A 26,849-nucleotide genomic window follows, 5' to 3' on the forward strand; every position below is an offset into this window, starting at 1 on the left:
TGAATCTATTTCTCCTTGTTTTCTTCCCATTTTCATTAAACATTTTTAATCTACTTAATGACTACATACAAGATAATGATTATAAAATACTTCTTTAGTCTTAGATTAATAGCTATCTTCTCCCATTAAAAAATATATATCATTCCATTGTTTCCTGACTTCAGTTATTGCTGCTAAGCAGTTTGGTAAATATCTAATTGCTTTTCCTTTATAGATAACATGCCTCTTTCCTCTGGTTGCTTTTCTGATTTTCTTTTTGTTTTTGAGGGTGCTGTAGTTTAGCTCCAGTGTGCCTATGTGTGGATTTGATTATATGTTTCCTGAATCTAAGATTTTTGTGTCCTTTATCAATTTTGAAAAAAATTCAGCCATTATTTATTATTTCCAAGTATTGTTTCCCTCTTCTCTTTAGTCACTTTGCCTGGAACTGCTATCAGTTGTATGTTTGGACATTCTTGTTTTATTTTCCTTATTTCTCAACCTCTCTATTATGTTTCTTTTCTTTTTTAAAAAATTTTTATTTTATTTATTTATTTGGTTGTGCTGGGTCTTAGTTGCGGCAGGCAGGCTCCTTAGTTGCGGCTTGCCAGCTCCTCAGTTGTGGCATGTGAACTCTTATTTGTGGCATGCATGTGGGATCTAGTTCCCTGACCAGGGATCAAATCCGGGTCCCCTGCATTGAGAGCGTGGAGTCTTAACAACTGTGCCACCAGGCAAGTCCCTCTATTATGTTTCATCTCCCTGTGTCTCTCTGTGCTGTATTTTAGGTTATTTCCTCAGATATACCTTCTAGTTTACTATTCCCCTTTTCAGTTGACTTTAATGCCTGTTACTTGTCCAGGAGTTTTTAATTCCAATGATTTTATTTTTCATTTCTAGAACTCCTATTTTGTTGTTATTGTTGGTTTTTTAATATATTCCTGGTATCTTCAAAAGTGCCCTGCTCTTTATTCATGTTTTCAATTCCTTCTTTCACATCTGTTTATTTTGAATGTACTTTTTAATATGTTTAGTTATTTATTCAAATATGTTCACAGTAGATGATTATGTAAAAGAATAGTTACAAATCACATATATAATATAAAATCATTTTGTAAACAAATAATATAGTTATATATTGAATGTACTTTTTTTTTTTTTTTTTTGGCGGTACGCAGGCCTCTCACTGCCGTGGCCTCTCCCATTGCGGAGCACAGGCTCCAGACGCACAGTCTCAGAGGCCATGGCTCACGGGCCCAGCCGCTCCACGGCATGTGGGATCTTCTCGGACCGGGGCACGAACCCGTGTCCCCTGCATCGGCACGCGGACTCCCAACCACTGCGCCACCAGGGAAGCCCTGAATGTACTTTTATAGGCTCTATTTTTTAGTTCTGCTATTTGAAATTCATGTGGCTTTAATTCTGAGAGAGAGAGAGAGAATGTGTGTGTGAACATGCATACAAGCTTATATGCGTGTGAGTGCTGGCCTTCCCTAATGAATTGATTTTTCATATGTTTGCTATAATTAGTCTGTGAGTTCATTTTCTAAGAGCATTTATATGTGATAATTCGGTGTGGGCTATTTGAGGATGTAACCCTTCCAGATGGTCTGTCTTGCCAAGTGTCCCAATGGTATCATGATCCAAGAGCCACCTTTTCTTAAATTTACCTATTTATCAGGGAAAATTTCAAGCATACTCAAAAGTAGATAAAATAGTACAATGAATGCCTATGGTCCCATCACTCAGCTTCAATAATTATTAAGTGATGATCAATGTTGCTTCATTTGTATATTCCTGTACTCCTTCCATACTCACACACCACACACTGGATTATTCTGAAGTAAATCTTGGATATTACATCATTTCATCTATAAATATTTCACTATGTAAGTCAAAAGATGAAGACTAAAAAATAATCAAAATAGCAATCACACCTTACAAGTTAACAATTTCTTAATAGGTTCAAATCAGAGTTCAAATATTCATGATTAACTCATGAATATTTCTTCACAGTTTGTCAAAATAAGGATCCCAGTAAGATCCACGAACTGCAATTGGTTCATATATTTCTTATATCTCCTTTTCTCAAAGATTTACCTATTCTCTCTTCTCTCTCTCTCTCTCTCTCTCTTCTTCCCTCCATCCTTCCCTCTCTCTCCCTCTTACAATTTCTTTGTTGAAAAAAAACAGTTGTTTTTTTTTTCAGGACTGTGCAAGTAGCAGAAAACTCTCAAAACCTCTACCCCACCTCATCAGCTGAGACAGAACAAGTTTCTTGATAAATTTTAGTGCTAGTGGATTAATTATTTTCTAGTAGCCATTTAGGGTATAGCCGTTTAAGGGTGTAGCCACTTAGGGGCCTACATTTATGCCATGGGCTTGGTTCCACCCTTAGCCTATAGAAGCTCAGTGCATTTGAAAGTGTTTTTTGGGAGAATTTAGTCCTTAATATTATGCAGAAATGGAACCTCTTGATGCTTTAAAAAATCTTCTTTGGATCAACTTGAAAGTTTCTTAACCTCTCTAAGTGACAGTGTTCTATAAAATGAGGTACATTTTTTTTTCTTATTTCACTGTTTTAGGGAATAAATGAGCTAATGTATACAAAGTGGGTAATGCAAAAAGGGTACCCTTTCTGGGTAGAGAAGATCTTTGAGCAGAGTTTGAAGAATGAATATTACTGGATTCAAAATGGTTGAAGGAAGAGTAGTATACCAGGATGATAAAGAAGTAAAAGGACATTTTAGCTCAAAGGCACAATTCTTGTCCTATGACTATTAAGCCCAATTTTTATCCATAACCAACTTCATTGCTCCACAATTCTTTTGTTTGTGCTAATTCAATCTTTTGAGAGTGTAACTGCAAAATTCCCAGCAGTTCCTACAGAATATGTATCTTAGCATAGTTATGCAAATCTGCATTGTAATATTAAAGTAAAACCCAAACTAAAGGGATTCTACTTGAATGTCTGCATGGTAAGTCACGCACTAGGATAGTTGTCGGAGTTTTCTCTGTTTCCTGTAAGTGATTTGATGAAACACTCAGTTGTGAGATTCACTGGTTTAAAATTATGAGCTGGGCTTCCCTGGTGGCGCAGTGGTTGAGAGTCCGCCTGCCGATGCAGGGGACACGGGTTCGTGCCCCGGTCTGGGAAGATCCCACATGCTGTGGAGCGGCTGGGCCCGTGAGCCATGGCCGCTGAGCCTGCGCGTCCGGAGCCTGTGCTCCGCAGCGGGGGAGACCACAACAGCAAGACCCGCGTACCGCAAACAAACAAACAACAAAAAAAAATTATGAGCTATTTGCAATCGTTTTCAAGCAAGGTTTTTGAAACTTAGGAATTGTAGCAACTTTGCACTGGCACATCTCTTGCAGATCTCGTTAGCTTTCCAGCCTTATTTTGGCAGGAACATCAAGGGAAGCGCACTATATCCATAGGATTTAAGGGATTCCGGCTCCCTTCATCCAGCCGCTGGTCACAAGTTCCAACTCCTTTTTATCAGTTCCATCAGGATAGTTTTCTAGTATCTGCTAAAGCAACATAGGAGGTATAAGTGAACATCTGCAAGACACAATGTGTGCTAAGAAATAGGGCAGTCACTTTGTCCTTCGCGCTCTTTTTGTGTTTGTACAACAGATCTGCCTAAACTACACAGCAATGCAAAGTACAATGCAACATTGGTTAAAAATTTTTTAAATACATATATAAAGTCTATCTTTCTATATATCATGAATTATACATATATAATCTTTCTATATGTAAACATAGATTATATATAAAGATATATAGCTATATTAATATGAAAATAAAGAAATAGATATAAAATTCTGGTTATTGGATAGTTTCAAATCATGATAAAACCCACCACTTGGAATTAGAAAGGTGGTATTTTACCAAACAAAGGACTTCGGTCTGGTCTGTAAGTGCTTCTTAACACTCCATACTTCTTGACCAACCAATCAGACCTTTTGTCACAGCAAAGCAGGTGAATCCATTCTCTGCTGCTGGCAATTGCATGAGTAATAATGTTCTGAAGTTCCTGAAGTGGCCTCATAAGTTCTTAGAAATTGTATTTCTTTTTTTTTTTTTTGTACGCGGGCCTCTCACCGTTGTGGCCTCTCCCGTTGCGGAGCACAGGCTCCGGACGCGCAGGCTCAGCGGCCATGGCTCACGGGCCCAGCCGCTCCGCGACATGTGGGATCTTCCCGGACCGGGGCACGAACCCGTGTCCCCTGCATCGGCAGGCGGACTCTCAACCACTGCGCCACCAGGGAAGCCCTAGAAATTGTATTTCTACAATTTATTTTCCAAAGCGATCTAGATTTAAGAAAGTTCTAGGTGATGATAGGTCTGCTTTTGTTTTTTAATTTAATTAATTAGCACATAAATCATTAATTTTGATTCAGTTGGAATGTCTTTACATACTCATATATGAAAAGTCCATAGAGTTACAGTCATTGGACATAGATCTGTCAGGTATCAACTCCTCAGGCAAAAGGACAATGATAATAAAAAAGGAGAAGAAAAAGTTTGAAGGGATGTTATAGATGAGCTCAACTTAGGTGTGGTTCAGCAAGTGTCTTTTCTCCTTAGACTCTGCAAAGAAATAATTTTCTGTGAGAGAACTTGTCATCTAGAATTACCTTTGTGCTGAGAAATTTTGACCTGGATCTCTACCAGCTTCTTTAAAAAATAATCTTAACTTGCAAACTAAAGATTCCAAATTGTTCCCTCCAAGAAATATGTAGAAATGCACAGATGGGGATGTATGTCATAACCCAAACTCTTCCTGGGCCAGGCGGAATTTAACCCTTAGATGAAGAGACTATTTCTGTACTACAGCTCTTCATTGGCAACTTTTACTCTAATGGAAAAATAAAAATAGAAAGAGTAGAGCAATGAAGCTCTGGGGTTGTAGATTCCTAAGGCAGATGGAAAGGCATTGAATATCTTCCTAATATATTATAGGCCAAATAAAACACTCCTTAGCAAAACTTACTATCTATAAAAAGTTGTTGCTAGCTACAGTTTTATTTGTAGTAGAAAAGAAGCTGCTATTTTGGGCTTAGTTTAATAAAAACCAAGAAGAAACATTTTTTCAAAATTATGATTAGTGTTCTAGGTTTTAATGCTTATACTGATGTTTGTAATGTTTAGAGACAGATAGTTGCAGTTTACCCCTCATCTTTTTTTTTCTTGTTGAAATTTATTTTTATTGAAGTATAGGTGATGTACAATATTATGTAAGTTACAGGTGTGCCAAATAGTGATTCACAACTTTTAAAGGTTATAGTTATTATAAAATGTTGGCTATATTCCCTGTATTGTACAATATATCCTTGTAGCTGATTTTATACATAATAGTGTGTACATCTTAATCCCCTACCCCTAGATTGTCCCCTCCCCGCCTTGCCACTGGTGACCAGTAGTTTGTTCTCTATATCTGTGAGTCTGCTTTCTTTTTGTTATATTCACTAGTTTGTTGTATTTAGATTCCACATATAAGTGATTATCATATAGTGTTTGTCTTTCTCTGACTTATTTCACTTAGCATAATACCCTCCAAGCCCATCCATGTTGCTGCAAATGACAAAACTTCATTCTTTTTTATGGCTGAGTAGTATTCCATTGTGTGTGTGTGTGTGTGTGTGTGTGTGTGTGTGTGTGTGTGTATCTTCTTTAACCTTTCATCTGTTGATGGACACTTAGGTTGCTTCCATATCTTGGCAATTGTATTTAATGCTGCTGTGAACACTGGGGTGCATGTATCTTTTCAAATTAGTGTTTTTGTTTTTTTCACGTATATATACCCAGGAGGTGGAATTGCTGGATCATGTGGTAGTTCTATTTTTAGTTTTTTGAGAAACCTCCATACTGTTTTCCACAGTGGCTGCACCAATTTACATTCCCACCAGCAGTGTAGGAGAGTTCCCTTTTCTCTACATCCTTGCCAACATTTGTTATCTGTGTTCTCTTTGATGACAGCCATTCTGACGGGTGTGAGGTGATACATCATTGTGGTTTTGATTTGCATTTCCCTGATAATTAGCAATGTTAAGCATCTTCTTATGTCCCTGTTGGCCATCTACATTTTCTCTCTGGAAAAATGTCTATTCAGGTCTTCTGTCCATTTATTGATTGGGTTGTTTTGTTTCTTTGATGTTAAGTTGTATGAGCTGTTTATATATTTTGGATATTAACCCCTTATCCACCGTATCATTTGCAAATATTTTCTCGATTAAGCAGGTTGTCCTTTCATTTTGTAAATGGTTTCTTAGTTGTGCAAAAGCTTTTAAGTTTGATTAGGTGCCATTAGTTCATTTTTGCTATTATTTCCTTTGCTTTAGGAGACAGATCCAAAAAAATATTGCTACGATTTATGTCAAAGAGTGTTCTGCCTATGTTTTCCTCTAGGAGTTTTATGGTTTCTGGTCTTACATTTAGGTCTCTAATCCATTTTGAGTTTATTTTTGTGTATGGTGTTAGGGAGTGTTCTAATTTCATTCTTTTACATGTAGCTGTCCAGTTTTCCCAGCACCACTTACTGAAGAGACTGTCTTTTCTCCATTGTATATTCTTGCCTCTTTTGTTGTAGATTAATTGACCATAAGTACGTTACTCTCTCATCTTGATGTTCAATTCTGCCATAAACTCTGGTTGATTTGGAATCTTTACTTTTACATGCCTATCACTTTTGGAACTTCCTATTAATATCTGTACACTAAGTCTGGCTGAAACAATTTCACTTTTTTTAAAAAAAAGTAATATTAATTTTGGATCTGTTATGGATAGAAAATATTTTTAGCTGAATGGCATTTTGTTTTCAGAAATTAAATGCTTATCTTTGTAAAGCAACAATAGTGTTATCAGAGAAACATATACAGCTTGGTATGTTTACCAAGATTGGCATTTCCTGAGTAGTGGATAATAAACAGTCTTGTAGCAGAAAGGAAAAGACTCAGAAAAAGAAGTTTTATAACTCTCAGGTGTTTGCAAACTGTTTATGTTAACAATATTAGAGAGAGTTTTGAAAAGTGGGTCCTTGCTATGAAAGCAAAAGTAGCCCAAGTCTCTCAATGAATCGGTTCATTTATTTGACAAATTAGTATTGACTGCTTCATATGTGCTGGTACTATAATAAGCCTTCTACACATGCTGTCTTGTATAATCTTCACAGCAATTTATGAAGTAGGCACTGTGGTTATCATCCCACAGATGATGAAACTGAGGCTCAAAGAGGTTAATTTGTCCAAGGCCAAAAGCAAAAAAGTGGTGGAGGTGGGTTCTGAACCTAGGTCTGTCAGATGCAGAGCTAAGATATACTGCTCCAGTTTCTATCCTTTGGATGCAGCCCATTTTGCTGTAAACCTGTTTGTAGTTACCCTCTGTTGCCCCTTCTCTGGGGTCACAGATGTGTTCTCTTTTATAGAGCCTGTGAGGTCTTAGACAGCTTATAGTGGATATGTGTTGTTGGAATAACAATCAACAAGGTTCTCATAAGAAACAATCTTGAGTTTACCATCTTTTCTTAAGGGGTTGCTAGGATTACCAATTCCTTTTTTAGGGAGAACATATCACCTTAAGGATTTATTGTTTGTATTTTGCTATTTACTATATGTCATGTTTGTGTGAAAAAGAAGCTACGATGGTAAGTGCTATGCTCTCCATAACTCTTCTCAACGACTGATACATTATATTTCTACTTATTCGTTTGTTTACGGTCTGCCTCTCCACTTTAAAGCATTGGTGCTATCAAGGCAGCGACTTTTGTCTCTTCTGTTAACTGTGGTATCTCCAGAGTCTCAAAGAGTTTCTGGCACATGGTAGGTACACAATGAAAACTTTTTAAATGAAGAGAATGAGATTACTTCTAAGACGTGAGAGAGGGCTACCTTTATATATATTACTCATTTCAGCTCAAATTTCAGAGTAAGTTGTATTGGCACAGTTTGAGGTCATATGAGATGGAAAAAATAATACCTACTACCATTCCAGGCACGTTACTTATGCTCCTTAAATTATAAAGTATTATTTTTTCTATTTTATACATGATGAGACTGAGTCTCAAAGGCTGTGTCCCATTCCCTCAGCTTGGACAGTGTCTGGATCTCAAAGACTGGTCTTCCCACCTCAGGACCAGGGCTTCCTGCCATCCCACACAGGAGAGGAGCAGATGATGGAAAGTTATCCAAATTTCTGCAGTTCTCACTTCATGTATTAGGGCTGTCCAGATTCCTCCAGAGAGGTGACCAGGGTGTATAATGTTTAAGAGCCAGCTCTGTACTTGGACACATACAGCTTAGAGTTCTGTATTTGCTATGTAACCTCGAGCATAAAACCTTTCTGAGCTTAGTTTCATCATCTATAAAATGGGCTAATAACAGTGACTACGTCAAGGATTTTTATGAAGACCAAATGGGATAATTTACAAAGAGAGCTTAGTTTAATGCCTGGCACGTAAAACTGCTCAATATTAGCATTAAAATGTCAAACCATCTAGACTTGTTAATTCATTTTTCTTACATAAATATAAAGACCACACCAAGTATCCATTGGTGCTAATAAAAAGTAGACTATACGATATTTGTAACCAAGACAGTAGGTGTGTTATCAATTCTAAACCTGTTTAAGTTGGTAATACATTTCTGACCCCTGAAATATACTCTAAATTTGGCCTACTGTAATAAATGTATGAGTGACTCTAATTGCAATAATAATTATGGTAGTAATCACTACCAGTTATTCTCCAGCTTTTTGTTAAGGTATTATACTATACCCTTTACTTGCATTATCATTAATCCTTGAATTAACCATCAAAAGAAGGCCTTATTGTTTCCATTTCATAGATAAGGAAACCAAGGCTAGGAAGAATTAAATTGCTTTGTCCAAGAACATTTAGTTAGTAAAGCAGCAGTTCAAGCTTCAGGCTCTAAAGCCCACATTTTTTCCACTATGCCACACTGTCTCCTTGACTGTAGTTCTAGACTTGGTTTTAACAAAATTAAAGAAGTAGTAGTAACAACCAGTTGAGTGAACTGTTACTTGATGTTTCATGCTTTTGAGAGTTATTTTTACCTTTCTTACCTCATCTGATTAGAGTATTTTTTAATCCTATTATCTTGCTTTTACCTTAAAATGCGACTTAAAATAATAATAATTAATAATAATAATAAATGTGGGGAGGGATGACTTCAACATTCTACCATATTTAAATCCTATCTGATTAACACCAAACTTTTTGTTGTCTTTAAAAAGTAATGCACAGCAGGGAAAAGACAACACAGTTGATTCAATGTCCCTTACATTACAGAAAGCATGAGAGATTTTGATGAGTGACCAGGAGGGAGGGATTTGAATGAGCTGCTGTGGGCTGCCCATTTTTACACCTGGCATAGCCTGGTCAGATGGCATTACCCATGGCAATCAATTTTCCTGTGCTTCAGTTTCTCTGCAAAGTGGGGCTTAAACTGTGAATTTCTAAAGAGCAATGACCATATCTTATTCTGCATATTCCTAGTGCCTACCACAATAAGTTGTTGAGCTCGACTCAGCTGGGGAGTGATACCTTCACGGGGGTGGCCGTGAATAACAAGATCTCAAAGATTACGTTGCTACGATTCTTACTCCATTTTCACAAATTAGGAAATGAGTACTAGGATTTCTCCCTGGCTCACTCCTCTGCACCTTTATACTGATTCTGTAGGCTGGTTTCAGGGATTCCCAACGACTAATAAAGAGTAATGTGCCAAACTTTACTCTTTACTTACAAACTAATCCCACTTGGTAACCAGATGCTTCTAAAATAAGAGGAGGGACTCCAATGGGCAGACAGTGTGGTAGGGGTGCGAGGTGCCTAGGGCACCTCTGATGGGCTTGTGAAAGCTGATTGTGCACATCTCTTCCCAACCCTGTGCTCAGTGACTTCACATTGGTAGCTTGAAAGCAGCACTGGTAGAAGTATTTATACCATGGAAATTAGCAAGTGCTACAAATAGCAGCTCCCACCCCTACAGCTGGTTGTTAAACGTTTACCAGCACACCGATGGAGAGATGGTCCACTTTTGGATGATTGCTTTGCTTTGGCTTGCAGTGGAGTGGGCATTGGCTGTCAACAGTAGCAGAGGGCCACATCGCACTGATGATTTAGAGATGCTCCCAAACCATCAACCACACTCGCTGAGGCCACGGGCTCTAGAATGAGGTCATATTTAAGAAGTGATGAAGACAAGGATTTTTTCCCTCCAATTTTAAGGAACTTTGCTACAATAGCCATGACTATATTTATTTATGGGGAAACTATTATTGTTACATCCCATTATTACTTGTAATAAACAACTCTTCTATAGGAAACTCCACTAGTCAGTGTAAAACTCCTAACTCCTAACCATTCAGATAAAACCCATACTAGGCGTCAGCATTTAGAAGACTATGTTTTTATTTATTTATTTATATTTTTTTATCTTCTTCTTTTTGTTACATCTTTATTGGAGTATAATTGCTTTACAATGGTGTGTTAGTTTCTGTTTTATAACAAAGTGAATCAGTTATACATATACATATGTTCCCATATCTCTTCCCTATTGCGTATCCCTCCCTCCCACCCTCCCTATCCCACCCCTCCAGGCGGTCACAAAGCACCGAGCTGATCTCCCTGTGCTATGCGGCTGCTTCCCACTAGCTATCTATTTTACGTTAGGTAGTGTATATAGGTCCATGCCACTCTTTCACTTTGTCACAGCTTACCCTTCCCCCTCTGCATATCCTCAAGTCCATTCTCTAGTAGGTCTGTTTCTTTATTCCTGTCTTACCCCTAGGTTCTTCATGACATTTTTTTTTCTTAAATTCCATATATATGTGTTAGCCTACGGTATTTGTTTTTCTCTTTCTGACTTACTTCACTCTGCGTGACAGACTCTAGGTCCATCTACCTCATTACAGATAGCTCAATTTCATTTCTTTTTGTGGCTGAGTAATATTCCATTGTATATATGTGCCACATCTTCTTTATCCATTCACCCAATGATGGACACTTAGGTTGTTTCCATCTCCTGGCTATTGTAAATAGAGCTGCAATGAACATTTTGGTACATGACTCTTTTTGAATTATGGTTTTCTCAGGGTTTATGCCCAGTAGTGGGATTGCTGGGTCATATGGTAGTTCTATTTTTAGTTTTTTAAGGAACCTCCATACTGTTCTCCATAGTGGCTGTACCAATTCACATTCCCACGAGCAGTGCAAGAGTGTTCGCTTTTCTCCACACCCTCTCCAGCATTTATTATTTCTAGATTTTTTGATGATGGCCATTCTGACTGGTGTGAGATGATATCTCATTGTAGTTTTGATTTGCAGTTCTCTAATAATTAATAATGTTGAGCATTCTTTCATGTGTTTGTTGGCAGTCTGTATATCTTCTTTGGAGAAATGTCTATTTAGGTCTTCTGCCCATTTTTGGATTGGGTTGTTTGTTTTTTTATTATTGAGCTGCATGTGCTGTTTGTAAATTTTGGAGATTAATCCTTTGTCAACTGTTTCCTTTGCAAATACTTTCTCCCATTCTGAGGGTTGTCTTGTGGTCTTGTTTGTGGTTTCCTTTGCTGTGCAAAAGCTTTTAAGTGTCATTAGGTCCCATTTGTTTATTTTTGTTTTTATTTCCATTTCTCTAGGGGGTGGGTCAAAAGGATCTTGCTGTGATTTATGTCATAGAGTGTTCTGCCTATGTTTTCCTCTAAGAGTTTGATAGTTTCTGGCCTTACCTTTAGGTCTTTAATCCATTTTGAGCTTATTTTTGTGTATGGTGTTAGGGAGTGATCTAATCTCATACTTTTACATGTACCTGTCCAGTTTACCCAGCACCACTTATTGAAGAGGCTGTCCTTTCTCCACTGTACATTCCTGCCTCCTTTATCAAAGATAAGGTGACCATATGTGTGTGGATTTATCTCTGGGCTTTCTATCCTGTTCTATTGATATATATTTCTGTTTTTGTGCCAGTACTGTCTTGATTAATGTAGCTTTGTAGTATAGTCTGAAGTCAGGGAGCCTGATTCCTCCAGCTCCGTTTTTCGTTCTCAAGACTGCTGTGGCTCTTCGGGGTCTTTTGTGTTTCCATACAAATTGTGAAATTTTTTGTTCTAGTTCTGTGAAAAATGCCAGTGGTAGTTTGATGGGATTGCACTGAATCTGTAGACTGCTTTGGGTAGTAGAGTCATTTTCACAATCTTGATTCTTCCAATCCAAGAACATGGTTTATCTCTCCATCTATTTGTATCATCTTTAATTTCTTTCATCAGTGTCTTATAATTTTCTGAATACAGGTCTTTTGTCTCCTTAGGTAGGTTTCTTCCTAGATATTTTATTCTTTCTCTTGCAGTGTAAATGGGAGTGTTTTCTTGATTTCACTTTCAGATTTTTCATCATTAGTGTATAGGAATGCCAGAGATTTCTGTGCATCAATTTTGTATCCTGCTACTTTACCAAATTCATTGATTAGCTCTAGTAGTTTTCTGGTAGCATCTTTAGGATTATCTATGTATAGTATCATGTCATCAGCAAACAGTGACAGGTTTACTTCTTCTTTTCTGATTTGTATTTCCTTTTCTTCTCTGATTGCTGTGGCTAAAACTTCCAAAAGTATGTTGAATAATACTAGTGAGAGTGGGCAACCTTGTCTTGTTCCTGATCTTAATGGAAATGCTTTCAGTTTTTCATCATTGAGGACGATGTTGGCTGTGGGTTTGTCATATATGGCCTTTATTATGTTGAGGAAAGTTCCCTCTGTGCCTACTTTCTGGAGGGTTTTTATCATAAATGGGTGTTGAATTTTGTCAAAAGCTTTCTCTGCATCTATTGAGATGACCAAATGGTTTTTCTCCTTCATTTTGTTAATATGGTATATCACATTGGTTAATTTGTGTATATTGAAGAATCCTTGCATTCCTGGAATAAACCCCACTTGATCATGGTGTATGATCCTTTTAATGTGCTGTTGGATTCTGTTTGCTAGTATTTTGTTGAGGATTTTTGCATCTATGTTCATTAGTGATATTGGCCTGTAGTTTTCTTTCTTTGCGACATCCTTGTCTGGTTTTGGTACCAGGGTGATGGTGGTCTCATAGCATGAGTTTTGGAGTGTTCCTCCCTCTGCTATATTTTGGAAAAGTTTGAGAAGGATAGGTGTTAGCTCTTCTCTAAATGTTTGATAGAAATCACCTGTGAAGCCATCTGGTCCTGGGCTTTTGTTTGTTGGAAGATTTTTAATCACAGTTTCAATTTCAGTGCTTGTGATTGGTCTGTTCATATTTTCTATTTCTTCCTGATTCAGTCTTGGCAGGTTGTGCATTTCTAAGAATTTGTCCATTTCTTCCAGGTTGTCCATTTTATTGGCATAGAGTTGCTTGTAGTAATCTCTCATGATCCTTTGCATTTCTGCAGTGTCAGTTGTTACTTCTCCTTCTTCATTTCTAATTCTATTGATTTGAGTCTTCTCCCTTTTTTTCTTGATGAGTCTGGCTAATGGTTTATCAATTTTGTTTATCTTCTCAAAGAACCAGCTTTTAGTTTTATTGATCTTTGCTATCATTTCCTTCGTTTCTTTTTCATTTATTTCTGATCTGATCTTTATGATTTCTTTCCTTCTGTTAACTTTGGGGTTTTTTTGTTCTTCTTTCTCTAATTGCTTTAGGTGCAAGGTTTGGTTGTTTATTCGAGATGTTTCCTGTTTCTTAAGGTAGGACTGTATTGCTGTAAACTTCTCTCTTAGAACTGCTTTTCCTGCATCCCATAGGTTTTGGGTCGTCATGTCTCCATTGTCATTTGTTTCTAGGTATTTTTTGATTTCCTCTTTGATTTCTTCAGTGATCTCTTGGTTATTAAGTAGTGTATTGTTATCCTCTATGTGTTTTTATTTTTTACAGATCTCTTCCTGTAATTGATATCTAGTCTCATAGCATTGTGGATGGTAAAGATACTTGATACAATTTCAATTTTCTTAAATTTACCAAGGCTTGATTTGTGACCCAAGATATGATCTATCCTAGAGAATGTTCCATGAGCACTTGAGAAAAATGTGTATTCTGTAGTTTTTGGATGGAGTGTCCTATAAATATCAATTAAGTCCATCTTGTTTAATGTATCATTTAAAGCTTGTGTTTCCTTATTTATTTTCATTTTGGATGATCTGTCCATGGGTGAAAGTGGGGTGTTAAAGTCCCCTACTATGAATGTGTTATTATTGATTTCCCCTTTTATGGTTGTTAGTATTTGCCTTATGTATTGAGGTGCTCCTATGTTAGGTGCATAAATATTTACAATTGTTACATCTTCTTCTTGGATCGATCCCTTGATCATTATGTAGTGTCCTTCTTTGTCTCTTGTAATAGTCTTTATTTTAAAGTCTATTTTGTCTGATACGAGAATTGCTACTCCAGCTTTCTTTTGGTTTCCATTTGCATGGAATATCTTTTTCCATCCCCTCACTTTCAGTCCGTATGTGTCTCTAGGTCTGAAGTGGGTCTCTCGTAGACAGCATATATATGGGTCTTGTTTTTGTATCCATTCAGCCAGTCTGTGTCTTTTGGTGGGAGCATTTAATCCATTTACATTTAAGGTAATTATCGATATGTATGTTCCTATTCCCATTTTCTTAACCGTTTTGGCTTTGTTATTATAGGTCTTTTCCTTCTCTTGTGTTTCTTGCCTAGAGAAGATCCTTTAGCATTTGTTGTAAAGCTGGTTTGGTGGTGCTGAACTCTCTCAGCTTTTGCTTGTCTGTAAAGGTTTTAATTTCTCCATCAAATCTGAATGAGATCCTTGCTGGGTAGAGTAATCTTGGTTGCAGGTTTTTCTCCTTCAACACTTTCAATATGTCCTGCCACTCCCTTCTGGCTTGCAGAGTTTCTGCTGAAAGATCAGCTGTTAACCTTATGGGGATTCCCTTGTGTGTTATTTGTTGTTTTTCCCTTGCTGCTTTTAATATGTTTTCTTTGTATTTAATTTTTGACAATTTGATTAATATGTGTCTTGGCGTATTTCTCCTTGGATTTATCCTGTATGGGACTCTCTGTGCTTCCTGGACTTGATTAACGACTTCTTTTCCCATATTAGGGAAGTTTTCAACTATAATCTCTTCAAATATTTTCTCAGTCCCTTTCTTTTTCTCTTCTTCTTCTGGAACCCCTATAATTCGAATGTTGGTGCGTTTAATGTTGTCCCAGAGGTCTCTGAGACTGTCCTCAGTTCTTTTCATTCTTTTTTCTTTATTCTGCTCTGCAGTAGTTATTTCCACTATTTTATCTTCCAGGTCACTTATCCGTTCTTCTGCCTCAGTTATTCTGCTATTGATCCCATCTAGAGTACTTTTAATTTCATTTATTGTGTTGTTCATCGTTGCTTGCTTCATCTTTAGTTCTTCTAGGTCCTTGTTAACTGATTCTTGCAATTTGTCCATTCTATTGTCCATTCTATCTCCAAGATTTCGGATCAACCTTACTATCATTATTCTGAATTCTTTTTCAGGTAGACTGCCTATTTCCTCTTCATTTGTTAGGTCTGGTGGGTTTTTATCTTGCTCCTTCATCTGCTGTGTGTTTTTCTGTCTTTTCATTTTGCTTATCTTACTGTGTTTGGGGTCTCCTTTTTTGCAGGCTGAAGGTTCGTAGTTCCTGTTGTTTTTTGTGTCTGTCCCCAGTGGCTAAGGTTGGTTCAGTGGGTTGTGTAGGTTTCCTGGTGGAGGGTACTAGTGCCTAAGGTTGGTTCAGTGGGTTGTGTAGGTTTCCTGGTGGAGGGTACTAGTGCCTGTGTTCTGGTGTATGAGGCTGGATCTTGTCTTTCTGGTGGGCAGGTCCACGTCTGGTGGTGTGTTTTGGGGTGTCTGTAGACTTACTATGATGTTGGGCAGCCTCTCTGCTAATGGGTGGGGTTGTGTTCCTGTCTTGCTAGTTGTTTGGCATAGGGTGTCCAGCACTGTAGCTTGCTGGTCGTTGAGTGAAGCTGGGTGCTGGTGTTGAGATGGAGATCTCTGGGACATTTTTGCTGTTTGATATTATGTGGAGCTGGGAGGTCTCTTGTGGACCAGTGTCCTGAAGTTGGCTCTCCCACCTCAGAGGCACAGCACTGACTCCTGGCTGCAGCACCAAGAACCTTTCATCCCCACAGCTCAGAATAAAAGTGAGAAAAAGAGAAAGAAATAAAGAAAGAAAGAAAGAAAGAAGGAAAGAAAGAGGATAAAAGAAAATAAAATAAGGTAAAATAAAATAAAGTTATTAAAATAAAAAAATAATTATTAAGAAAAAAATTTTTTAAGTAAAAAAAAAAAAACAAAAAAAACCTGATGGCTAGAACCCTAGGACAAATGGTGAAAGCAAAGCTATACAGACAAAATCTCTCACAGAAGCATACACATACACACACACAAAAAGAGGAAAAGTGGAAAAAAACCATAAATCTTGCTCTCAAAGTCCACCTCCTCAATTTGGGATGATTCGTTGTCTATTCATGTATTCCACAGATGCAGGTACATCAAGTTGATTGTGGAGATTTAGTCCACTGCTCCTGAGGCTGCTGGGAGAGATTTCCCTTTCTCTTCTTTGTTCGCACAACTCCCGGGGTTCAGCTTTGGATTTGGTCCCGCCTCTGCATGTAGGTCGCCGGAGGGCGTCTGTTCTTCGCTCAGACAGGACGGGGTTAAAGGAGCCGCTGATTCGGGGGCTCTGGCTCACTAAGGCCGGGGGGAGGGAGGGGCACAGATGAGGGGCGAGCCTGCGGCGGCCTCTCGGCGTGACATTGCACCAGCCTGAGGCCCGCCGTGCGTTCTCCCAGGGAAGTTGTCCCTGGATCACGGGACCCTGGCAGTGACGGGCTGCATAGGCTCCTGGGAGGGGAGGTGTGGAGAGTAACCTGTGCTTGCACACAGGCTTCTTGGTGGCGGCAGCAGCAGCCTTAGCGTCTCCTGCCCGTCTCTGGGGTCCGCACTGTTGGCCGTGGCTCGCGCCCATCTCTGGAGTTCCGTTAAGCAGCGCTCTTAATCCCCTCTCTTCACGTACCAGGAAACAAAGAGGGAAGAAAAAGTCTCTTGCCTCTTTGGCAGGTCCAGACTTTTCCCCAGACTCCCTCCCGGCTAGGCGTGGTGCAATAACCCCTTCATGCTGTGTTCACGCCACTAGTCCTCTCCCTGCGCTCCAACTGAAGCCCGAGCCTCAGCTCCCAGCCCCTGCCCGCCCCGGCGGGTGAGCAGACAAGCCTCTTGGGCTGGTGAGTGCTGGTCGGCACTGATCCTCTGTGCGGGAATCTCTCCGCTTTGCCCTCCTCACCCCTGTTGCTGTGCTCTCTGCGGCTCTGAAGCTTCTCCCCTCCGCCACCCGCAGTCTTCGGCCACGAAGGGGCTTCTAGTATGTGGAAACCTTTCCTCCTTCACAGCTCCCTCCCACTGGTGCAGGTCCCGTCCCTATTCTTTTGTCTCTCTTTATTCTTTTTTCTTTTGCCCTACCCAGGTACGTGGGGGAGTTTCTTGCCTTTTGGGAGGTCTGAGTTCTTCTGCCAGCATTCAGTAGGTGTTCTGTAGGAGTTGTTCCACGTGTAGATGTATTTCTGATGTATCTCTGGGGAGGAGGGTGATCTCTGCGTCTTACTCTTCCGCCACCTTCCCCCTCTCCAGAAGACTATGTTTTTAGCTTAGACTAGTGGTTCTCAAAGTGTGGCCTTATTTATTAGAAATGCAAATTCTCGGTCTCCACCCCAGACCTATTGGATCAGAAATTCTGGAGATAAGGGAGATTTCACCAAGCCCTCCAAGTAACTCTGAACCACTAGCTTAGACATTGTCTTACCAGAGGCAGTGGCAATGAGAATCTAGTAAAAATGCTTGAGTTATGCTAAAATATTCTATCCCATCCTTCTGAAATCTTGATCCAATAAACATCCTTTAATAGATTCTCATGAAATATTCTTTTGTATATTATGTAAATCTCTGATAAACTATGTATTAATAAGTAATTCTCCTGAGTGAGACTGCATTCATTTGACATATTGCAATATATCTATCATTTGTTGAAAGTTATTTCTAATACTCTACCTTAAATTCTATTAAATAGGTGAAAACCCATAGAAATTCTCTTAAGAAATATCCAGAGAAATATGTATAGTTCTGCTACATCTCTTGTTGATCAATTGGCTGTGCAAATATGAGAGGAGAGTTCATCTTGTTACTATATTGACTGAAATAAAGTGCTTTAAATACACAGGTGAACATTGATTAACTAACAGAGTCACATTTCAGGTACACAAATGAAAGGGGGGGATGGAAGGAGGAGAGAAACCTTGAAAGACATTTGACAGAGGAGGTTGTATTCTCCAGATAGCCCTGTCAAGCAGCTCTGTCAACAACAAAAAGAAGAAAACAAATAAATTGGAGGTTGTGTGAATGTCACAAGACCAGAATATAAATATGACATGGAGCGAAGTAAATACCAATAATTCGCATTCTCACAAAATGTTTTAGGGTGATACCTTCTAGCTATGCCAAAATGAAAAGAAAAAAAAATGATATGTAGGTAAATCTCCAACACCCAGGTCCATCCACCATTCGCTTTTTATTCATAATAAGCCAATCCTCAAAAGGTACCACTGCAGGAATAACACAAAGTGTGACAAGACTCAGGACTCGTACATCTAGAAATGGATTTAACATTCAGAGAACATTTCAACTCTGCTTAACTTTCTAACTCTCAAGAGAGAATGCAGTCTTCACTCTGAGCAGTCAAAGAACATCTTTAGACAGAATATGGAGTTTGTGACTTAGGTTTTCTCTTCTTGCTAAACAGATTGCAGAAACATGCATCCAAAAACAGGTTTAAAATTATGGGATTTTTTTTCACTGAAAATATCTTTTCAAGCTTTTCTTATCAACATAATTATCCATCTGTACATGAACTAAATCTTCACAAGCTCTTCAGGGCTAGCTGCCCTTTCAGCACTAGTTTTCCCAGTGCCACCCAGGTCTTGTCTGGTTTTGTGTTCAGTGATACCACCTGTCTGCCCCTGGTCCAATGGGTGCCTTCTTGAAAATCTTATGTAACTGCCTTTTTCCTCTTCCATGGGTCTCACCTCACCATATACAATGGAAGCCCTGGCCCAGAATCCAAGAATGTTGTTCCAGAGAGGCCTGGCGAGTATCACCACTCATTAACAAGAGCTCCTCCTTCCCCGCCCTGGGAAGCCAGAGCACCCTGTCTTCCTGGTGCGTCCACGTCCTGCCCACTCAGAAAACAAGACCCTTAGTCTGGCATGAGAAATCTGGTTTCCTCCCCGTGGCCATAAAGTCTTCAGTTTTTGGATTTTTTTAAACATCTTTATTGGAGTATAATTGCTTTACAATGGTGTGTTAGTTTCTGCTTTATAACAAAGTGAATCAGTTATACGTATACATATATCCCCATATCTCCTCCCTCTTGTGTCTCCCTCCCACCATCCCTATCCCACCCCTCTAGGTGGCCACAAAGCACCTAGCTGATCTCCTTGTGCTATGTGGCTGCTTCCCACTCGCTACCTATTTTATGTTTGGTAGTATATATATGTCCATGCCTCTCTCTCACTTCATCCCAGCTTACCCTTCCCCCTCCCCGTATCCTCAAGTCCATTCTCTAGTAGGTCTGTGTCTTTATTCCCACCTTACCCCTAGGTTCTTCATGACCTTTTTTTTCCCCCTTAGATTCCATATATATGTGTTAGCCTAAGGTATTTGTTTTTCTCTTTCTGACTTACTTCACTCTGTGTGACAGACTCTAGGTCCATCCACCTCACAACAAATATCTCAATTTCGTTTCTTTTTATGGCTGAGTAATATTCCATTGTATATATGTGCCACATCTTCTTTATCCATTCATCTGTCGATGGACACTTAGGTTGCTTCCATGTCCTGGCTATTGTAAATAGAGCTGCAATGAACATTTTGGTACATGACTCTTTTTGAATTATGGTTTTCTCAGGGTATATGTCCAGTAGTGGGATTGCTGGGTCATATGGTAGTTCTATTTTTAGTTTTTTAAGGAACATCCATACTGTTCTCCATAGTGGCTGTAACAATTTACATTCCCACCAACAGTTCAGGAGCGTTCCCTTTTCTCCACACCCTCTCCAGCATTTATTGTTTCTAGATTTTTTGATGATAAGCCTTCAGTTTTAAGTGTTCAATAAATACTACTCTTCTATAAAGTGCTTGCATTCTAAACTCCAATAAACCCTCTGATAAAGAAGTATTGTTCTAATATGAAAATCTGTAGGTAAGAAAATGAACTCCCCACCCTCTCCCAGAGCCGATTGAGCCCTATCAGAAGGCCAAGAAATTAAAAGATGTTGGATTGGGACTTCCCTGGTGGCGCAGTGGTTAAGACTCCTTGCTCCCAATGCAGGGCGTCCAGATTTGATCCCTGAGATCCCACATGCATGCCGCAACTAAGAGTTTGCAAGCTGTAACAAAGGAGCCCACCTGCCAAAACTAAGACCCGGCACAACCAAATAAATAAATAATAAATATTAAAATAAAATAAAATATGTTGGATTGACCCAGGCTTTATAGCAAATATCCTACACTAGGACCTAGAAGTGAAACTTTCAAAAATCCAGAAGGACGATCAGTTTCATAGTATTTAGACATGTCATGATGTACAACCAAAGTTATATGAAATATATTTGAGATGCTTTCTGCTCAAACTATTCAATGGTTCTTCATAACTGGGTAACTTCCTTGGCCTTTTTTTGTTTTGCCTAGACTGTTTCTGGGTGACCCAGCATTTCTGATGGTTTCCATTGCTTTAAGGGCTTATGTTCAGCTAAGATCCCTTTCCTGAGTTCTAGGCCCACGTGTCTGAGATTTGAGTTCAGGTGGGCATTATCGGTTTCCATTCCCATTCCGCTCTTCCTCTTGTATCTTGTGCCTTACTAAACGTGAACTCCATCCACCTGGCAGCTCAAGTCAGGTAGCTGAGCACCTTGCTTAATCCTCCCTCTCCTTCAACCCTCACACCTAATCAGTTCTTAGAGCCTTGGATTCTGCTCCCTTAACATCACTCAAACACACCGACTCTCGGTTCCTACTGCTACCTGAGCTCAGGCACTCATCATTTCTCCATAGATGGAGAACAGCCTCCCAGCTGGTCTTCCCTTCCCAATCCATTCTTCACAGCCGGAAAGACCATTCTAAAAGGCAGCGTTGATCACATGATTCCCTTGCCTCAAATGTCCTAGGTTGAAATAAAAGTTCCTTGTGACCTACTTCCTGCCCATCTCTACAAGCTCATCTTTGGCTTTTTCTTCTCCCATCCTCTGCACCAGAGCTCTGGGAGACCTCAATGTTTACTCTGCATTTCTCCATGCTTTTGTACCCACTAGTACTTGCTCTACTCTTCCTAACATCCTTCTGCTTAATTTCTGCTTACCTTTCAAAATCCATCTTCCTCCAGGAAGTTTCTTCAAGTTGCCTTCAGGTTAATCACCCCTTCAGTGTATTACAGCAGACACGGCCCTAAAATTTACATGGTATTGTAACCTCACTCTCCTCTCTTTCCCACTGAACTGAGAGCTCCTTGAAGGCTGAGACTGGTTTTTCAGCGCTCAGTTCCTGGAGCTGTTAAAAGAGTCTGGCCTCAAAAAGAGTTCTGTCGACTGACTAAGTGAAATAGTCTAGAGTGAGGTTATATGTTCTTGTGCAACTTCTTGCTGGAAGCCAGGCTAAATTAAGGCTTCACAGAAGTAGACACTACTGAAGTAGAAAAATTTGTTCAAGGAAGACAGAGTCAGATTTTTAAGATACTGGTCATTTAGGCTCGATTGTTGGAATGTGTGTCTCATGAAGACAAAGGGGAGAGTTTTGGCAATTGCCAACTTCTCAATAGCCTCTAGGGACAAAGACAGTTATGTAGGAGAGAGCCTGACCCTGTGCACCTGCAGACAGATGCTAACAAGTGAGCCCAGGCACGTACTTAGGGATCTAACCATCCCCACAAGCAAGTTTAGAAGCTTCCATTGGGTTTCTTGCCAATAAACAAAAAAGAAAAGGTCTTTCTTCCATTGTTTTAGTTCTGCAAATTCTTTTTTTTAAAGCATTTAAAAAATTTTACTTATTTATTTTCTTTATATTTTTGGCTGCTTCGGGTCTTAGTTGCAGCTCGAGGGGTCTTCGTTGAGACACGCAAGATCTTTTCATTGCGGCGTGGACTCTGTTGTGGCGTGCAGGATTCTCTCTAGTTGTGACAGGCGGGTTTTCTCTCTCTAGTTGTGGCTCGTGGGTTCCAGAGTGCGTGGGCTTTGTAGTTTGCGGTACGTGGGCTCTCTCGTTGAGGTGTGCAAGCTCAGTAGTTGTGGTGTGCAGGCTTAGTTGCCCTGTAGCACGTGGGATCTTAGTTTCCTGACCAGGGATCGAACCCACATCCCCTGAATTGGAAGGTGGATTCTTTACCACTGGGAAGTCCCTAGCTCTGAAAATTCTTAATTTGAAAATACATAGTAAGCCATTATAGGCCTTATCAAACTTATACCTCAATTAGATATATTTTTTAGATATATTTTTTAAAGTTTTGAAAAGGAACTTCACCCCTGCCTTTGAAATACAGCTGCGTTGTGGGTTACACAAACAACTTCAGTGTCATTACCTCCACATCTGCCCGTGCTCTGCTGAAAAGCTGTCTCTGTGGGTCCTATCTGCTTTGTTTTCTACCCAGCCCTCTCCAGCCCACACTGTATCTGTTGAACTAGGAATGTCATCTCTGCTTTTAACCATCAGCCTGTCCTAATGGTGGAAAACCCTGAAAACAGCCTGTACTCAAGGAAGGCTTGGCTTTTGGCTTCCCAGTCCAGTGGAAACCTAAACCCACAACTTGGGAACCAGTGAGGGCACAAGCCACTTATTGATTTTGTAATCAAGGGGAGAATAAGATAGAGGTGCTACGTTAAAATGTTGTGTTGGCTTTGTAAATAAACAGCTCTACCACCCTAGCAGGTCCGAGGTTCAAAGCTGGCCCTGGGGATAGGAGTTATGAGTATCACCAAACCAGCCATCTAATGACTTGCTGGGTGACTCTCAGTCACCCTTCCAACATTGTCTCTAGGAAAATTGTGCTTATCAGAAAATGCAATTCTGTTGCTTATGTTTTTCATCCTAAAGTAGAACTTAGCAACCTTTTAAGGCTTCCAAAGTTGAGTGTGAATAGGTATGCTTTGATTAGAAACTCTAAATCACAGTTTAAGAAACTCCAATGCACTAAAAAGAAAATCACATTGAGTAGGTTTTATATACCACATCTTCTTTATCCATTCATCTGTCGCTGGACACTTAGGTTGCTTCCATGTCTTGGCCATTGTAAATAGTGCTGCTATGAACACTGGGGTGCGTGTATTTTTTCGAATTAGCATTTTCTCTGGAGATATATATATATATATATATATATATATATATATATATATATATATAATGGAAAGTTATTCAGCCATAAAACGGAATGAAATAATGTCATTTGCAACAACATGGATGGACCTAGAGATTATCACATTAAGTGAAGTAAGTCAGACAGAGAAAGCGAAATATCATATGATATCACTTATATGTGGACTCTTAAAAATGATATAAATGAACTTATTTACAAAACAGAAATAGACTCACAGACATAGAAAACAAACTTATGGTTACCAGAGGGGATAGCGGGGGGTGGGGGGGGTAGATAAACTAGGAGTTTGGAATTAGCAGATACACACTACTGTATATAAAGTTGGTAAACAGCAAGGACCTATTGTATCACATAGGGAACAATATTCAATGTCTTGTAAAAATCTATAATGGAAAAGAACCTAAATATATATATAAATAACCGAATCACTTTGCTGTACACCTGAAGCTAACGCAACATTGTAAATTAACTACACTTCGGTTTAAAAAACTGTTTTAAAAATTGAGTATGTTTTCCCTCAAAGTTGCCATGCCTCCTGCCAGCCTTCTTTGGGTCAGTTGCACGCCCCCCCCACTCTTTCCATCACTGACACTCAAGAACTTGGAGATGGCTTTCTATTTCTCCCGCTCCAGTGTCCTCCCACTGGTCATGCAATAGCCAAGATGTATACATTTTACTTTCACTACACCTTTCCTCTCACCTCTTTCTCTGACTTCGTCCACCACCCTCTGAGCTCTGGCTCACCTGATAGATTAATCTTGCTTAGATTAGTAAAATAAGATTCTGGTATTCTCACCGCCAACCCACCCAACACCACTGCTCATTTTCCAGAAACATGTCTTGAATCATGTCATTCCCCTGCTCAGAAATGTTCAAGGGAGCCCCACTACTTCCTAAATCAGTTCTACAACCCCAGACTTTCCACCTACATTTTCTGCTCTATATTTTGTTATTTCAACTGTAGATACACGTTTGCTATTCTTTCCACACACAGTCCTGCATCCGCCTGCGCTCGTACTGTTTCACCCAAGCTACCTGGTTTGAGGGCGGGTTCCATCATTTACTAGCTTTGTGCTTCTGTTTCCTCACTTATAACGTGAGGATCATAATAGCACCTACTTCATAGGGTTTTGTGCTGATTACTTGAAGAAATCCATACAAAAGGCCTTAGAGGAGCCCAAGCACAAGGTAAGTATTCAGTAACTGGTAGTGATCATTATTATTATCATCATCCCTTTCAAGGACCATTTCAAATCCACCTCTTTAGAGAAGGCTTTTTTAATTGCCCAACTCAATGTTATTTTTTCCTTCTTTTTGTACTTCTCTGAATAGCATTTGACACAGAATGCCCTGCCGTAGAATAGTGTGTGCGCTTATCGTGGCCTGCCTGGACCGTACAATTACTGAGGTTGAGGAAATTTTGTTCATCATTGTATTCGCTGAAGGACCTTCTACAGCACCTGGCACATCAGGAGGACTTAATAAATACTGGCTAAATTGAAATAAATTGATTTTCCTATTTTTAAAACTCTGTTCCACAAGCTGAGCAAAAATAGCACATAAAGATAAGCAAATGAAATGAGCACCTTGATAACAAGGATGTTACTGGTGAAAGACACTGAGATTGATGTCATTAGAATGCACGGCTTTCCTTGATAACAACCTTTCCTCCCTGTTCTCCATTGCAGGTCTGCTTAGTGGCCTATCTTGGTTTGTTTATGCTTTGTGTCTCCTATCAAGTTGACGAACGGACTTGTATCCAGTTTGCCATGAAAGTAAGTTGTCCTTTTTCTTTCTCTTTTATCATCACATAGAAGGAAACACAAGTACAAAATTAAGGAGGAATTTTTAAGGGGTTGTATATCTGATTATTCTAGAAATTGCATTTTTAGACAGGCCAAAAAATGTTTTAGGAGGGCATTCATCCAGACCCCAAAGGTAATGCTGATTTTTTTTTGTCTTAATTTCCATGAACTGGATTGGCACAGAGCATATGAAGTGTCCTCCAATGCCCTTAAAAGGAAAATTGAAAACTCATCAGTTCAGCAAAACACTTGGCCAGGGAAAAAGTGTCTATATCAGTGCTCACTTCCCCATCTTGGGGGTTTTTTTTAGAATGTTTTAATAATGAAGCAGTCTAAGTGTATTTCCCTTGGTAGGTGGGATCACCGAGACAGAAAAGGTACATTGGGTGCATCCAGATGACCTGTGCCAAGACTCTGAGGGCAAAGGCAGGAGGTTGGGGTATGCTTGGTTTAGCAAGTGTGTGTGCCTTAATGAGGGCCTTTTTTTTTTAGAGACACTGTGTTTGGTTGGAGCCAATTCAAGTACACAGCATTTTCACTGCACAGTAGAATCTGCTCCAAAGGGAAACACAGACACACCCTTTCAGAGTTTAGGGAGATAAACAGCCCACTCAGAAATCAGTTGGTAGAAATCAAATTCCTACATTTTCTTTCAACTCCTGTAGCAGAGAACAAAAAGCTTTCTGTAATGTTGGTTTGGTTTTGTTTTGGTTTGGGGGTCCAGTCACATTGTTTACTTTTCTTCTATAAGAAAACACATAAAAACTGGATACTCCTTTGTAAGATGTTAGTATATTCTAGTATATTGATATAAAAGCGACTGACATAAAAAAGCAATGTGCTCATATATACATATATATATTTAAGTCATGTCGTGAAAGAGTAATTAGTGAATAAAATATTCAAATTATTTTAACTAGCAAAAAGAAACTGGCTACACAAAATGTACGCTATGATCCTACGGAGATTAAATAAATAGCTCTTATATGCACAGAAAAAATAGTTTCTCTGAGTGGTGGGATTATACCTACATTGTGTAGTTTTTTTCTTCAATTTTGAGATGTTCTCCAATAGTTAGATGTAACTCTTCTAATTTAAAAATTTAATGGATGCTATTTTAAAAATTGATAGAGTTATAATTTTGGTGGATATGCCCCCCCACCCACCTTGGAAATTTTACTTTTTCTGTCTGAGGGTGTCTCTTAAAAGAAGGCCAGATAGAGCAGACATCAGTCCATGTTTACTTTTTTGGTAGAAGTCTGAATAAACTACAAGGCTTAGTGATGATTTTGTTTTTTAAAGCCTAGTAAGAAATGATCTGTTAAATTATGGGAATTTCATTCATTAGGTAAAAAGGGTTCTAAACTAGGTTCATCAGTTTCTGTGAAATGCCCTCCTCCCCCTCTCCACCATGATCCCAGGAAACAGCAGAGGCAACAGCAACATCTTCACAGAGGCCCCTAAAGCCATCTCAACGTCTGCATTTAAAATAAGGAGCAAGGACAAAAAAATTAAAAAAGTCACTGCCAATGTCAGCCAGGTTGAGAATTCACCACTAGGAAGATCTCATTAACTATCTTTTTTTTTCATCTGTGACAGACATTGACAAATACAGAGGCACTTTTCTC

The 26,849-nt window shown here is 39.2% G+C and overlaps 1 protein-coding gene and 1 long non-coding RNA gene across 2 annotated transcripts in view; one reads left to right on the plus strand and one right to left on the minus strand.

Moving 5' to 3' along the window:
* The window catches only part of SSPN (sarcospan), a 45,922-nt gene that overhangs the window by 12,294 nt on the left and 6,779 nt on the right, over positions 1-26,849 (plus strand). The window contains exon 2 of the mRNA XM_060024469.1: positions 25,105-25,191. Coding sequence (XP_059880452.1) covers positions 25,105-25,191 — 87 coding nt within the window. The remainder of the gene's footprint in view (positions 1-25,104; positions 25,192-26,849) is intronic.
* The window catches only part of LOC132433560 (uncharacterized), a 34,336-nt gene that overhangs the window by 6,776 nt on the left and 711 nt on the right, over positions 1-26,849 (minus strand). The window lies entirely within an intron of this gene.

Source organism: Delphinus delphis, chromosome 11, assembly GCF_949987515.2.
Source record: "Delphinus delphis chromosome 11, mDelDel1.2, whole genome shotgun sequence".
Classification (NCBI taxonomy): Eukaryota; Metazoa; Chordata; class Mammalia; order Artiodactyla; family Delphinidae; genus Delphinus; species Delphinus delphis.